The sequence below is a fragment of the Lithobates pipiens genome, unplaced genomic scaffold (genome assembly GCF_037356315.1).
Source record: "Lithobates pipiens isolate NorthernLeopardFrog02 unplaced genomic scaffold, aLitPip1_a1.2 Scaffold_1, whole genome shotgun sequence".
NCBI classification, from domain to species: domain Eukaryota; kingdom Metazoa; phylum Chordata; class Amphibia; order Anura; family Ranidae; genus Lithobates; species Lithobates pipiens.
Window position 1 is genome coordinate 138,725,585 of NW_027507685.1, and position 16,965 is coordinate 138,742,549.

The following is a 16,965-nucleotide window of genomic DNA, read 5'->3' on the forward strand; positions in this document are numbered from 1 at the left end:
AGATGACTAGCCTCTGAAAAGCAATCCCAGATGAATTGCTTTTTAATGGGAGGCAAGCACTCCACTAAGAGCCTGACAAACCTTTGTGGTATACGGCACAGTTACATATCGGTCCTGGGACTAGCACCACTTTCGGTAATGAGTCCTCAACCGTGTGTAAACGCCAACTGGAGTTACACAGAGCTTCCTTTGCTAGTCCTGGGCATTTGAATGTAGTAGTGGGAGATTGAAGGAAGGCATGTGATATTGACAGATATAGGGATATTGGATGAAGATACAGATGTTTGTTCTAAAAAAAAAAACTTGCACATGCATTTGACTCTAGCAATAACAGTATGTTTGGAAAATGCACAATACAATCAAATGCTGATTTGCCTTATGTTCTCTTTATTAATGGAGAAAATCCAAAGCAATATGAGCAGGCCCACTTAACCTAAAAAGAAAAAAAATTTAATGGAATTACATGAGTAACATTTTACTTTTATTAAAGGTACAGAATAAATGACAGTGATTAATAATTGCTTACAACACATATATGATGAAATGATTATACTGTGATAAAGGCTGTTATAGCAAGCTGGACTACTTGAAAATGACTACTGTTTAAAACCAAGAAGACAGCCACAATTATTGTCTAAATAACTAACTTTTTTTTAATTATTTGCTTTAGAAAGCAATGATGCATGAGCTGCAATGTATTCAACCTATCTGTGCAGTTAGGGTCCCCATGCACATTGGTGTTTTTAGATGCAGATGGAAGGCACAAGTGCACCACCCAGCCCTGCTGCCGGCAGCCTCTAAAACTCTGAGACTGAAAGCGGCTGGTACTGGACAGTGCTATGAACGTTTATGCGCCTAGGGAAGACCGCCTGAAAGGCAAGTAGTCTTGTTTCTGGGAAATTATCTATGACAGGGATCTCTAAATGGTGGACTGTGGTCTGAGTGACAGTACTGTCCAGCCTGTGGCTGGCAGTTATCTGCTTTGTGAGCTCTCCTGAGTCTCCCACTTGGCTGCCGCTGTCATCCTTGCAGATTGGGAGTCTTTTCAAATAACCTGCTTGTTAACATAGTAAGTTGGGCAGCTCCCACCCTCAGTCTAGATCTGCAGATCCTCTTGCCCCCTGCCCTGCTGTGAGGATGACAGCAGTAACTTGGAGTTCACACAGCTGATAAGTGCCTCTACCCTGCCGAAGGTAGGTCAGTGCAGGGGAGGCTTATATTGAAAGGGCACTGCAGTGGGGGGGGGGGGGACGTGTGCTGTGATGTGATGGGGAACAGAGGACTCTGGGATTGCTGTAAAAAAGAAGGGGAGGGGAAGACTATGGATGCTGACGTAAAGAGGAGGAAACTGATGAGGTGGGTTGTGATGCAAAAAGGGGGGGGGGAGAGAGAGTTGAGGATACTGGTGTAAAGAGGGGGCTTTGGTGTGAATGGTAGGCTAAGGCTCGGTTCACACAGGGGGCGATGCGAGGCGACACGACTTGCCTCGCCGCGACCTCAGCGGCGACTTGCAAATGACTTCTGTATAGAAGTCAATGCAAGTCGCCCAAAAGTAGTACAGGAACCTTTTTTCTAAGTCGGAGCGACTCGAGTCGCTCCTCTTAGAAAGGTTCCGTAGTACAGAACGGGGGCGACTTGTCAGGTCGCGGCACGGCAAGTCGTGTCGCCTCGCGTCGCCCCCTGTGTGAACGGAGCGTTAAGAAACTGAGGTGGGGTCTGTGATGTGTTTTTTTGGTGCTAACCTGAAATTCGGGCCTCCTGCCTAAATAAAAATTTACTGACTAGACCACCTGTAATTTTTATTTCATAACTGCTGGTCTATGGGCATATACGTCCATAAAAACATTACCCTGTCTAGCCACAGGCTGAAAGCTGCTATCCCAGAATTTTACAGGCTGCTGGCAGCAAGGCTGTTTGGTGTATCTGTGCCTTCTGCCCACACCTAAACACTGGGGCCCTCATGCAGCAGGGCTAAATGCCCAGTGTCCATGGAGCCCTACTTCTGAACACATGGGAAGATATACAGAATCACCCATTAGTGGTGAGCAATTAGAACCTCTGTCAGGATTTAGTACTGCATCTGTATTGGGGAAGAATTCCTCCCTTCAGTCATTCCCACACAGCTCAGCCTGTACAGTGCAGCTCTTGCTTTCCACAGTAGGTTCCAGTGTCAGATCGCTCCATGCAACATTCGGAACAAAATATGTACTGAGCAGAGTGGCTTAAAGCCCATTTCCAGGCAGGTTTTTTATTTTATGTTAATGGTCCCCAGGAGACGTTAAGAAATCAACATCTATCTGCAATATGTGCATGTTCTCTGGCACTGTCTGGGGGGCGCAGGGCAGCACTGCACTTAGTTTATTTTTTTTCAGCATCTGCATGAACTTCTCTTTGACTGGCCATGAAGACATACAGCAATAAAAAAAGTATTTTTTTTTTTTTTTTTTTTGTATGTCTGTTCCTGTTAAGAAAAAAAAAACACTTCTTAACTTCCTGTCCCATTGACGGGATCTAATGGGAAATTTCCTCAGTGAAGACCTATACAACAATAAAAACATGGCACAGTCTTTGATGTTTCACTACTACATCAACACCATAAAGTCCGAAGTTACACCTAAACATTCTGTGACTAATTTGTATAGGTAGTGTCGGCACATCTCCCTCTAACTCAGCCCTAGGCTGCATTCTCCACAATACTGTTTTTGGTTTACAAATTAGCTGCGTTTTATATAGGATGGGTCACTATTCCAAGCTCAAGTTTTATTACACTTGTAAGAGATAAAATACTGATTCAGGGGGCTATTTATAAAAAAATCTAAAATTGCAGCTGTTGCTGACGGCAGCCAATAAAAATAATTGTTTTGTACTTGCTATATAATCCTCTTCTCTGGGTCCATAGAGGGACACAGCTTGATAATTATGCAGTCTAGGGTTATCCGCCCACCTACAGGTGAAATGGACACTAGCAAAGAGTGGAAATCCCAATTACTGGAAAAGATTGGAATGAGAAAATGTGCATCTTTATGGCAATGGATGCTAAGAAGTCTCCAGAATAAAGGGAGAACAAAGTGTTTGGCATCTTCAGGGTTAGTGGATAGTAAAAAAAAAAATTGCTATGACAGGTCTATAACCCGACAAAGTATAACTCAATGTGACTTCTATCTTCAGCTATGTGGTGTACGTTGCCCCTACTTTTTGTACTTCTTCCCCCATCAGCAGTTCTCAGTATCTACATGTCTGCTAAATCACTTTTGTATTGTCTTGTCTTCTCTTGGCAAGTGAACTTATCCTTTTAACAGAATGATTAGTCAGAAAATAAGTCTGTTGGAGAACAAAAAGGCAACTTGTACACTCTTAAGTGGAAGTAAACCACCCTGCCCCCACCTCATATTGTTTTCAGCCAAGGAAGCAATGCCTCTGTTTAATCTACAACAGCCATGGTTCTGCACATATGATCAGTTATGACACCAGCCATTGGATGGTTTGATAGTTTGGTTGAGAAGCACAAGCAATGCAAGTGTTACATTTCTGGCACGGAAATTAAACCGGTTTTTGGATGGGTTTACTTGCGCTTTAAGTGGTGAAGTAACAAAGTTTATCTCATCCACATTTAGGCACAGCAAGGGTCAGTTCAGCTGACTTTAAAAACTTTGTGCAGTAGATAGATTGTGCCTTTTTTCTTCTGTTAACTACAGACAATCCTAAGTACAGCAAATTAAATCATTTAGTAATAAAAAGCAAATTGGCCCCTCACATGTAATAAGATAGAAGAGTGCATATCATAAGCTATATTCTATGCACGCTTCTATCCTATTACATATGAGGGGCCAATTAGCTTTTTTAATGAATAAATGTTCTGATTGGTTGTACTTAGATTGTGCTCTCTCGTGACTTTTTTTTATATATATATATATATATATATATATATATATATATATATATATATTATGCACCCACAAAATGAAAGTGAGTGCATTTGCTCCGGTCAACACTGTTGAGGTTTTATTATGTAACAGTTGAGTAAGGTTCTCAGCATTTAAATACAATACTTTTGTGAAACTGGCATATTTTTTTTTATTTTTTTTTTACACCCATGCGCATGAGGCCTGTAGGAATTTTAAGTAGGAAAGTGGCTACGTTTTGAAACACTTTTAGGGTAATACTAACAAGGTATGACAATAGGATGGAGCTTATAGGGGGCTACTGTATTGGTTAAAGAATTATGAAAATAATGTTTTGTAACTGTTATCTCTTTAGACCACGTGTGGAGGGATGAGAATTACCAGTTTAGGTGGTATAGTAGCGCCCAGAAGGCCTCCAGGCTGGTTTGAAGGACTGTGGATAGCCTTTCCTTCTTTTTACTGAGAGGGCAGAGGCATTTCCCTGACTGACAGTGGTCTGAACCCCTGTGTTTTGTATCACACCTTGATTTCCTGCCTTGCGTTGCGTTTGCCTGTTCTTCTGAATAGCCACAAGCCTGTCCATGGTCTCAGAGTCCTCTGCAAGTGGCTGGGCTCTCTCCAGCCTCAACACAGCCTCATGGATGTTATCCAGGATGATGGGAACAATGCTCACAACACCGCCATAGAAGTTGCGTGCTTCGTCACAGCTGAGGTGATTCAAAACATCGTGCGGATACCTAGGAACATGACAAATGTATTAATGAAATACATAGGACTTCATTGATCGGAGTGTTGGGACAAGGTCAAGCCAGTGCCCAGGGCACAGGTGCTGAACTGCCCAGCCTTGTACCAAAAAGAAGGTGCCACCATCCCTACACTGGGCCCAGGGCAGCTACCCCTTCACGGCCCTGACTGTATGTCTGTTTCCTCCATGCACCCACTTGAAAGGAAGAAGCTGACTGTTTCTTGAAAATTTGTATGCTACAGACAAAATTTTAAATTGGACCCGGGTTGCTCCAGTAGTGCACCTAGTCAAGTTCCCCGTTGTCACCATCAGGAAAACTATCCTGAGAAATGCCATGCAGCCCTTGCTGCAGTGCATGTAGACCAGAAGTTGCTGTAAAGAGGCTGCGGGAGATCGGCAGCACCAAGATCCAACAAAGGATGTAAAATGGTTAAAGTGTAAGCATGAAATATGACGAAAGCATATCCCTCTATAGCAATTGTTCTCAACTTCCGTCCTCAGGACCCACTGCCTGGACAGATTAAGTATTACCTTGGGGAGATGCAGACTAGAATACTGCAATCACTGAGCAGCAAATTATATCACCTGTGATTTATTTCAGTTATCTTGCAAACCTGGCCTGTTAGTGGGTCCTGAGGACAGGAGTTGAGAATCCCTGCTCTCTAGCAGTGTTTCTCAACTCCAGTCCTCAAGGCGTCCCAATAGGTCACGTTTTCAGGATTCTCCTCAGATGAAACGGTTGTGGTATTTACTAAGGCAGTGAAACAGATAAAACCACCTGTGCAAAATAATGAAAATCCTGAAAGCATGACCTGTTGGGGCGCCTTGAGGACTGAAGTTGAGAAACACTGCTCTGTAGTGTACTTGTCTCAGAACACTAAGTGTGATTTCTGTTGGCTGCCTTGTTCCTCTGCTATGACCATGAGTCACTTCTGACAAGTTTTCCTGACGCCAAGAGGAAAATAGGGACGGGAGAGGGACCTCCAGCACACGGCCTGTGATTGATAACTTCAACTCTGTTCTTGTGTTCTGTGTGAAGGGGGTGTGACCCTTCCCTCCAATCAACTCTGTGTTCTCTCTGAGCTCTGCAGTGTGTAATCTCATCTCCACCCCCATTTTTCTGATGGCTCACACCAACTTTATAAATTCAGCTTTTTGAACGAATGTAGAGGAGAGAAAACTGCAGATAAACAGTTGCAATGTCTGTAAGAGGATTTGTTTCATCTCTGTTTATCACTTGAGGCCAGTCACTTCACTGGGTATATGTAAGGCTTTCCAAAAATACTGCTGATCTGTAGCAAATTAAATGTAATTCAGGTAGGGTTTACTCTCACTATCAATTAGGCCTGTCATTTCATTTTGTGCACTTACTTGGCTCTCAGACCAGACAGGTCATTGGTTGGATTGAGAAGAGTAATGGTTTGCTCTATGATCTCCTTTGCTGATTGTGTGTCCTTCTGCATAGATTCCAGCTGGATACAGAACTCTGCCAGATCCGCACAGACATCCAAAAACAGAGTGAGGATACGCTGATCTGTACTGTTGTTGCAATGATTGTCTAAGTAGTTGCGTACCTGTAAATTCCATTAAATATAATAATTACCAACAAGAAATATGGCCACTTAGTCTCCTACACTGCTCTTACTGCCACCCCACCTGTCACACAAGGAATGCAAATGGCAGGATTATTTTAAAGAAAATAAATAGTTTCCACTATAACTGTATGGGGGGGGGGGGGGGGGGGGGTTCTGCCAAATATCCATGTGGTGCTGGTACTGAAACGGATCCTATAGTACTGAAGTCCAAGTGGCCAGCCTAAAAATAGTCTATTGATTCAGGGCCAGCTTTAAGCAGGGAAGCGGAAGCTCCAAAATATGCAAGAAAAAACAAATGCAGGCACCTCTGAGTTACACTGTAATGTGTGTATTAATAAAAACGTATAGTAACTTACATCTAGGTAAACAAGGAAGGGTACATCTGTAGGAAATGCTCTGTGGAGCATCCATCACACTGGTCAGTAGAAGGTAAGCTGTCTCAGCTGCTCTGTGCCCTCGCTGCCAGGAAGATGGCATGATGGTTGGTTGGAGAGCTGGAGAGAGGCTTGGGACACTTCCTGGATCGCAGTGCTAAAGGGAATGACTTCACAGGTTTGATCGTCACATGTTTCTGGGCTTGCGCACCCTGGTGGTGGGAGGAATGCACGCTCCTTTTTCAAACTGCCCTTTCTATGGCCGATAACTTGCACATAACCCTTCAAAATGGGGACTTTTCAAGTTTGCTATAGACTTTAGTAGAGTTTGCGGCTCGGGCCTAAAGTTTTTACATGTTTGGGAGTTCTGATGTGCGCGGAACTGAGGGGCGTTTGCCCCATCACTAGCAGTGAGGATACACACATGTAGGCATCACCATGTTTCCATTCTAGGTTTGGGGAGGGAATCCTAGAAGGAACTTTGGCATTCCACATGACAACCATTTTTTGGGACCTTATTGGATAAGAACAGGTTGGCTTTTGGTCGTCTTCTCGCTGCTAGGGTAATGCAGGTAAACTTCAAATTAATTAATATATGTGAAATAAAACTGTACTGCTGTCACAAAGCGGTGAATTGCATAAGAGCATTTTTTAATTAATTTTTTTGTTTTTTTTCTCTAAATACATGAAGAAATTGGTGTCTTTATGCAAAAGTTAAAATTACTTTTCCTTCCTTTGTATTGGTGCTTTCATTTGAAATCGCAATGTGCTGCATTTCTGATTCTGATCTGCCTTTTCAATGTAGCCAGTGGAAACCAGGTTTCCTTTTCACGTCGTTGTTTTTTTTTTTTTTTTTTTAAGTTAAAGCAGTTCCACCCAAAAGTGGAACTTCCGCTTATCTGATTCGCCCCCCCCCCCCCCCCCCTCCTGTGCCACATTTGGCACCTTTTATGAGGGAGGGGGGACTTGTGTTTTTTTTAAATTTTTTTTTTTTTTTTTTTTTTTTACAGATACCCTGTCCCCAATTCCGGGAGACCAGGCTCCGGCAGAGTATGGCAGCAGCTCGGTCGTCCTCCCTCCCCTTCTGCTGGGCCAGTGAGAGAGAGAGCAGTGCCGAAAGGCTACACTGCCAGGCTCCCTTACTAGCAATAGCGGCGATGGCAGCACTCAATCAGCCGATGAAAATATTGACTGCAGTGCCGACATTACTGGACACTAGCACACTTACCTGTCCTGATGTTAAAAGTCAGCAGCTACAGTATGTGTCCATACTGACTTTTTTAATTATTAAAGGGGCAGGCGGAACACCGCTTTAACATTGCAATAATCACAACATAAACACTCACTGACAATCCGCTATATTTTCCCTTTTAAAGTGGTTGTAAACCTCAGGCATGAAATGCGAACAAAGCATATCCCCATATAGTGTGTACTTGTCTCAATTAAGAGCACTAAGTGTAATTTCTGTCTGCTGCTTTTGCTTTTCTGATATCTGCATTAATCACTTCTGACTAGTTTTCCTGACACCAAGAGAAAAATGGTGACAGGGACGGGACCTCCAGCAGATTGTCAGCCTCAGCTCTGTTCCTGTGTCCCTTTCCTCCAATCAGCTCTCAGAGCTCTCCTCACTGAGCTCTGCAGTGTGTAATGGCAGCTCTCTTCCCCCTTTTTCCTGAACTCTAAGACAGGCTTAAAAATGCAGCACTTTGAATGAATGCAGAGAAGAGAGGACTGCAGATAAACCGGTATAAGCTATGTAGGAGGATTTGTTTCATCTCTGTGTGTCAGAGGCCAGTTACTTCACTGGGTATATGCTGTATGTAAGGGTTTACAAGCACTTTAACATGCTGACCCTTAAAAATGAAATCTTTTTGGCCCTTTTTTTAATGTAATGAAAATACCTGCATTGTCAAAAAATGATCAAAGCTGATTTAACACCAATGAAAGAAGAATAAAAATGGGTACCAGCTATGTACCTGTGCCAGGGTCCTCACGGGTCTGATTCTGTCATGGGCACTTTCCCGTGTCCGCTCCAATGCATTAATGAATGTCTTCTGTTGCTGCTGCAGGAGCTTGGTACGCTGCTCCAGGGCCTTAAGGGTCTGTCTGGCTTCATTCATGGTGACTTCTGTGTTTTTTTCACTCTGCAGATGAAATCTGTACATAATTAAAGCCCAACTCCAGCTCTGTCTATTTTATTTATTCTTTTTTTATTTTTTTTATTTTTTTTTTTTACAGAGTTTAACTCCAGACCAATATAAAAGACACAAACGAATCAAGCTCATTAATATATAAGTTGTGTATTTTTTAAAACACAAGCAGTGTAAGTGAATATGAACAACCTCTTGCAGTCCCAGCAAAGCAGGGCTTGAGTCAGAGGTAGAAGCAGCACCAGCAGCCAATCTGCTCGTGTGTTGACAAGAAGCGTAATGATAGGAGGAGAAAGCAGTATGAGCAAATAACTGTGCTGCTTCACTTTTCACGGGTTCAGGCACAAGCTGGGCAGCTCAGACTGCAATAATCAATAGTAACCAATCAGATTTCAGCACCCATCATCAGGCATGTTATACAGTAAATTAACTTTTCCTGCATGGACTACAGCAGATTGCGTATCCCCCCCCTTTATTATACTAGTCCATAACAGAGCTAGAGCAGAATGGGTGCTTTACTATCATAAACACATTTGCTGATTATTTGCATGGCAGATGAGAGGTGGAATGAAGGATTTGCTGTGTGCATGTGATGCCCCATGGTGCAGTAATATTGGGAAGACTTAAGCGATGAAAAATGGTGAAGCTTGGACCAGTAGCGAGACGACTAAAGCAATACAAGAAACTATTGAGTGATCCCAGGCACCAGAGTCCAGACATGACTTGCATATTAATATGAACAAGATACATTAAATTATAAGAATATTTAAAATTATAGTAAGGATATGTAACATGTAGATTGAATATTTATATTCATTTTAATTCTATCTACTGTAGCTTTTTATATTCAGTCTACATGTGCATTCCTACATATTTACACTTTTTATATCACAAGTCAATACTGTATATCGATCATACACCCCCGAAATACGTTGGCTCTTTATGACATAACAGTCTGAATAAAATTTCATCTGCTTTTGGCACTTTCCTCCTTGCACCCCCAGTCCCTAATCAACCCAAGAGCTTCTTGACTACAAAAAATAGCATGGAGGCTGCAATTGATGACTCTCTTCTTAAAGACCAACCGCAGGCTAATTTCATTTTCAGTTAAATGCTCCCCCAGTAGTATTAAATAGAAAAGAAAGTATGTAGAGCGCTGTGTAAATTGATGGCACTGTATAAATACCTGTAATAAACAAAATCAAGTAAAACCTCAGGCTGCAATATTCACCTTCAATCAGACACTGTCCCCTGCAATACCTCTTTTCTGTCACAAGATGTCAGCAGTCTTTCTGGTTCACAGAGTCACACGGGGAGTTATATGACCTGGAAGACTGAGGACATCTTGTGTCAGAAAAGTTGTATTGCAGGGAACAGTGTCAGAGTGCTGTATTTTGTCTCAAAGCCAAACTCTTGGATTATTTTGTTTTAATAAATTGCTCCTTCCAGCAGTATTAAAAAGCAAAGAAAAAAAAAAAAGCAGTTTCAGCTGCACTGCTCACCTTTAATCCAGCGCTGTCCTCCTCAATACCTCTCTACATCTTTTTTGTCACAAGATATCCTCATCTGGGATTAAATGATGCCCAGTGTCATGCATCTCAGAAAACTGGGTGCATACGGAGAGCACATGGTGTCATCATGTTGCCCTGTGCTACCACCATCATTACACAGGACCCCCCCCACATACTACCCCCATCAATACACAGGACCCCCCCTATACTACCTCCATCAAAAAACAGGACCCCCTATACTACCCACATAATTATGCAGCCCTCATAATACCCCCATCATTTCACCGAACCCCCCATACTACCCCCATCAATACACAGGACCCCCCATACTACCCCCATCAATACACAGGACCCCCCATACTACCGCTAATCAATACACAGGACCCCCCATACTACCCCCATCATTACACAGGACCCCCCTTATACTACCCCCATCATTACACAGGACCCCCATACTACCCTCATCGTTACACAGGACCCCCCATGCTACCCCATCTTTACACAGGACCCCCATCAATCCACAGGACCCCCCCCCCCGCTATACTACCCCCATCATTACACAGGAGCCCCTCCCATACTATCCCCATCATTACACAGAACCCCCCTATACTACCGCCATCAATACACAGGACCCCCTTATACTACCTCCATCATTACACAGGACCCCCCTATACTATCCCCATCATTACACAGGACCCCTTATGCTATCCTCATAATTACACAGTACCCCCCCATACTACCCCATCCTTACACAGAACCCCCATCAATCCACAGGACCCTCCCCCCCCCCCCGCTATACTACCCCAATCATTACACAGGAACCCCTCCCATACTACCCCCATCATTACACAGGACCCCCCTATACTACCCCCATAATTACATGGGACCCCCATACTACCCCATCAATACACAAGACCCCCCTATACTACCCCCATCAATACACAGGACCCCCCTATTCTACCACCATCATACTACCCCCATCGTTTACACAGGACCCCCACCCCATACTACTACCATCATTACACAGAACCTCCCCCACCATACTACCCCCATAATTACTCAGGACACCCCATACTACCCCCATCCTTACACAGGACCCCCTTCTATACTACCCTATCTTTACAAAGGACCCCCCCCCATCCACAGACACCTGCTCAGCTGCTTTGGGCCCAAAAACAATGACTGGGCCTGGGGCAGCTGCCCCTTTTGCCCTACGCTCCATTTAGCAAACACACTGGGGGAATTCCAGGAGAGAGGGGACACTTGCGTGGGAGGCCCAGTATTGGGCTAGTTTCCTGGCTGTCTCTGGATTCATTATTCATTAGCCCAGTAAAGTCAGTGACTCAGAAACCCCAAAGGCACACAATCAACATAGGAGCCAGGATACTAGCATTTTCAGAAGCATAAATCAGCAACGATGGCCTATATATTAAAAGAGATTTACAATACCTGGAAAGGCTGCTGTAGGATCCGAGGTTACCTGCAATCTGACAGTTGCTGGTCTGTCAACTGCCAGACCTCACACGTCACCCCCGCCCTTCTCAGGTGCAGTATGAGATGCATTCATGTGGTTTTTTTTTTTTTTATTTGGTATGTTTTTAGCATGACAGCATGGGGCAGCCCATTCACTTGAATGGTCTACCATGCGTACGCACATACTCCAAAATACACAGGACCCCCCTTATACTACCCCCATCATTACACAGGACCCCCCATACTACCCTCATTGTTACACAGGGCCCCCCTATACTATCCCCATCATTACACAGGACCCCCCATACTAGCCCATCCTTACACAGGACCCCCATCAATCCACAGGACCCCCCCCCCGCTATACTACCCCCATCATTACGCAGGAGCCCCTCCCATACTACCCCCACCATTACACAGAACCCCCCCTATACTACCCCCATAATTACATGGGACCCCCATACTACCCCATCAATACACAGGACCCCCCATACTACCCCCATCATTACACAGGACCCCCCATACTATCCCCATCATTACACAGGACCCCCCATACTACCCTCATCGTTACACAGGACCCCCATACTACCCCATCCTTACACAGGACCCCCATCAATCCACAGGACCCTCCCCCCGCTATACTACCCCCATCATTACGCAGGAGCCCCTCCCATACACTACCCCCACCATTACATAGAACCCCCCTATACTACCCCCATAATTACATGGGACCCCCATACTACCCCATTAATACACAGGACCCCCCCATACTACCCCCATCATTACACAGGACCCCCCATACTACCCCCATCATTACACAGGACCCCCCCCCCATACTACCCCATCCTTACACAGGACCCCCATCAATCCACAGGAACCCCCCCCCCGCTATACTACCCCCAACATTACACAGGAGCCCCTTCCATACTACCCCCACCATTACACAGAACGCCCCCTATACTACCCCCATAATTACATGGGACCCCCATACTATCCCCATCAATACACAGGACCCCCCATACTACCTCCATCATTACACAAGACCCCCCATACTACCCCCATCATTACACAGGACCCCCCCATACTACCCCCATCAATACACAGGACCCTCCTTACACTACCCCATCATTACACAGAACCCCCCATACTACCCTCATCGTTACACAGGACCCCCCCATACTACCCCATCCTTACACAGGACCCCCATCAATCCACAGGACCCTCCCCCCCCCCCGCTATACTACCCCCATCATTACACAGGAGCCCCTCCCATACTACCCCCATCATTACATAGAACCCCCCTATACTACCCCCATAATTACATGGGACCCCCATACTACCCCATCAATACACAGGACCCCCCCATACTACCCCCATCATTACACAGGACCCCCCATACTACCCCCATCATTACACAGAACCCCCCCCCCATACTACCCCCATAATTACTCAGGACACCCCATACTACCCCCGTCGTTACACAGGACCCCCCATACTACCTCCATCGTTACACAGGACCCCCCATACTACCCCCATCCTTACACAGGACCCCCTTCTATACTACCCTATCTTTACAAAGGACCCTCCCATCCATAGACACCTGCTCACAGTGCTCAGCTGCTTTGGGCCCCAAAACAATGACTGGGCCTGGGGCAGCTGCCCCTTTTGCCCTATGCTCCATTTAGCAAACACACTGGGTGAATTCCAGGAGAGAGGGGACACTTGCGTGGGAGGCCCAGTATTGGGCTAGTTTTCTGGCTGTCTCTGGATTCATTATTCATTAGCCCAGTAAAGTCAGTGACTCAGAAACCCTAAAGGCACACAATCAACATAGGAGCCAGGATACTAGCATTTTCAGAAGGATAAATCAGCAACGATGGCCTATATATTAAATGAAATTTACAATACCTGGAAAGGCTGCTGCAGGATCCGAGGTTACCTGCAATCTGACTGCAATCTGACAGTTGCTGGTCTGTCAACTGCCAGACCTCACACGTCACCCCCGCCTTCTCAGGTGTAGTATGAGATGCATTTTTCATGTGTTTTTTTTTTTATTTGGTATGTTTTTAGCATGACAGCATGGGGCAGCCCATTCACTTGATTGGTCTACCCTGCGTGCGCACATACTCCAAAATACACAGGACCCCCTTATACTACCCCCATCCTTACACAGGACCCCCCATACTACCCTCATCGTTACACAGGACTCCCCTATACTATCCCCATCATTACACAGGACCCCCCTATACTATCCCCATAATTACACAGGACCCCCCATACTACCCATCCTTACACAGGACCCCCATCAATCCACAGGACCCCCCCGCTATACTACCCCCATCACTACGCAGGAGCCCCTCCCATACTACCCCCACCATTACACAGAACCCCCCTATACTACCCCCATCATTACATGGGACCCCCATACTACCCCCATCAATATACAGGACCCCCCATACTACCCCCATCATTACACAGGACCCCCCATACTACCCCCATCAATACACAGGACCCCCCCATACTACCCCCATCAATACACCGGACCCCCCTTATACTACTCCCATCATTACACAGGACCCCCCCCATACTACCCTCATCGTTACACAGGACTCCCCTATACTATCCCCATCATTACACAGGACCCCCCTATACTATCCCCATAATTACACAGGACCCCCCATACTACTCCATCCTTACACAGGACCCCCATCAATCCACAGGACCCCCCCCCCCCGCTATACTACCCCCATCATTACGCAGGAGCCCCTTCCATACTACCCCCACCATTACACAGAACCCCCCCTATACTACCCCCATCATTACATGGGACCCCCATACTACCCCATCAATATACAGGACCCCCCATACTACCCCCATCATTACACAGGACCCCCCATACTACCCCCATCATTACACAGGACCCCCCATACTACCCCCATCAATACACAGGACCCCCCTTATACTACCCCATCATCACACAGGACCCCCCATACTACCCTCATCGTTACACAGGACCCCCTATACTATCCCCATCATTACACAGGACCCCCTATACTATCCCCATAATTACACAGGACCCCCCCATACTACCCCATCCATCCACAGGACCCTACCCCCGCTATACTACCCCCATCATTACACAGGAGCCCCTCCCATACTACCCCCATCATTTACACAGGACCCACACCCCATACTACTATCATCATTACACAGAACCTCCCCCCCATACTACCCCCATAATTACTCAGGACACCCCATAGTACCCCCATCGTTACACAGGACCCCCCTCTATATTACCCAATCATTACAAAGGACCCCCATACTACCCGCATCATTACACAGGACCCCCCATACTACCTCTATGGTTACACAGGACCCCCCTATACTATCCCCATCCTTACATAGGACCCCCTTATATACTACCCTATCTTTACAAAGGACCCTCCTCCACAGACACCTGCTCAGCTGCTTTGGGCCCCAAAACAATGACTGGGCCTGGGGCAGCTGCCCCTTTTGCCCTACGCTGCATATAGCAAACACACTGGGGGAATTCCAGGAGAGAAGGGACACTTGCGTGGGAGGCCCAGTATTGGGCTAGTTTCCTGGCTGTCTCTGGATTCATTATTCATTAGCCCAGTAAAGTCAGTGACTCAGAAACCCTAAAGGCACACAATCAACATAGGAGCCAGGATACTAGCATTTTCAGAAGGATAAATCAGCAATGATGGCCTATATATTAAAAGAGATTTACAATACCTGGAAAGGCTGCTGTAGGATCCGAGGTTACCTGCAATCTGACAGTTGCTGGTCTGTCAACTGCCAGACCTCACATGTCACCCCCGCCCTTCTCAGGTGCAGTATGAGATGCATTTTTCATGTGTTTTTTTTTATTTGTTATGTTTTTAGCATGACAGCATGGGGCAGCCAATTCACTTGAATGGTCTACCCTGTGTGCGCACATATTCCAAAATAAGCTCTCGCTCCTTTTTTTTTTGCATGATAAAACACACTTTTCTTAGCTGCGTTTGAGGTGCTATTAACAATTAATGTCACCACAAGCCCGATGTGCATTTTTGGGCATTCCCGGAATGCACAAGGTGTGCATGGGGTCTTAAATTGGAGCGCCTGAAATATGTGCGAAAACACACTCCCATTACAGTCTATGGGGCACAAAAATGCACAATTCTGCCCCAAAGAAGCTTGTGTATAGGCAACAATCAACACAAAGCCCTGGTGGGCGTGAGCCCACTGGGTAATAAGGAAAATGTTTTATGTTGAGCGTTGCCATCCTAGGGGAATTTCAGGACAAAACACTCAAGTATGAATGGGGCATAGTGTGCAGGCAGACAGGAAGTGGCTGCAAATAGACTACAGAAGATCAGAAGCACTGAGATGCAACAAAGGAAGAAAAACTGTGGTTTCTAAGCATAAAAAATAAATAAAATAAAATAGCAATTGTTCATGATACACAGTGCATTAGCAAACTAAATAGCATCCAGTTAAGGTTCACATCTACTTTACATGATCATCCCTGCGCTTTCATTTGTCATAGTCCCTATATAACCGGGATGTGAAGGAGGTGCATTCATTGCTTAAATATTCTATCCTAAAAAGTTTTCGTCTCCCCATGTCAGGAGGTTGGGAGGTCTGGCTGTATTACAGTATGATACTGGTACATATACAATACCTACAGTAGATGGTGATAACTGACACAACCCCTGAATGCTGTGTGCCCTCACTGCCCTGTGTGCTGACACTTACCTGCAGCAGGTATATAGCCCCTGAGGGCACTGTGTGTAGGTCTCGGAGATAATAGAGATCTGTGATCACTCTCCTGTGCGTCTGGAGACTCCAGCAGTGTGATTGTTTGGGCTGTTGCTAGGTAACCGTTGTGACGTGTACAGCCAGTTGGGCCAACAAGCCCTGTATACAAATTAAAGGAAGCCTTTGCTATAGGAAATCTAGCACCCCTGGCTGCCATGCTCTGAGCCTCAAACCTGGGAAAACTAACAAGATGAAGATTTATGCCCCGTACACATGGTTGGACTTTCAGCCAAAAAGCTCACATCCAACAGTTGTCAGAAAATCCGATCGTGTGTACGGGGCAGAAGTACAAAAGTATTGCCCAGAGCTAACAATATTTTTCTTACCTGCGTTCTTCTATAGGGAAGACTGGAAAATCAGGTTTCCAAGGGCGACCTAGTTACATCAGTTTCAA

At 45.4% G+C, this 16,965-nt stretch overlaps 1 protein-coding gene across 3 annotated transcripts; it reads right to left on the reverse strand.

The window, feature by feature from the left end:
• Nucleotides 1–367: 367 nt before the first annotated feature.
• On the reverse strand, nt 368–16,637 carry SPACA9 (sperm acrosome associated 9). 3 transcript variants are annotated; one of them, XM_077477661.1, is made up of 5 exons: nt 16,509–16,637; nt 8,593–8,773; nt 6,019–6,221; nt 4,425–4,639; nt 368–433 (listed from the first exon to the last, which is right to left on the reverse strand). In XM_077477661.1, the coding sequence occupies exons 2-5, from the start codon at nt 8,734–8,736 to the stop codon at nt 429–431; spliced, it is 567 nt and encodes a 188-aa protein (XP_077333787.1). In that variant the 5' UTR covers nt 8,737–8,773; nt 16,509–16,637; the 3' UTR covers nt 368–428. The 3 variants fall into 3 exon arrangements, with proteins under 3 accessions (XP_077333787.1, XP_077333781.1, XP_077333771.1); XM_077477655.1 differs by having other exon boundaries at nt 368–4,639; nt 8,593–8,760; XM_077477645.1 differs by having other exon boundaries at nt 368–4,639.
• Nucleotides 16,638–16,965: the final 328 nt, after the last annotated feature.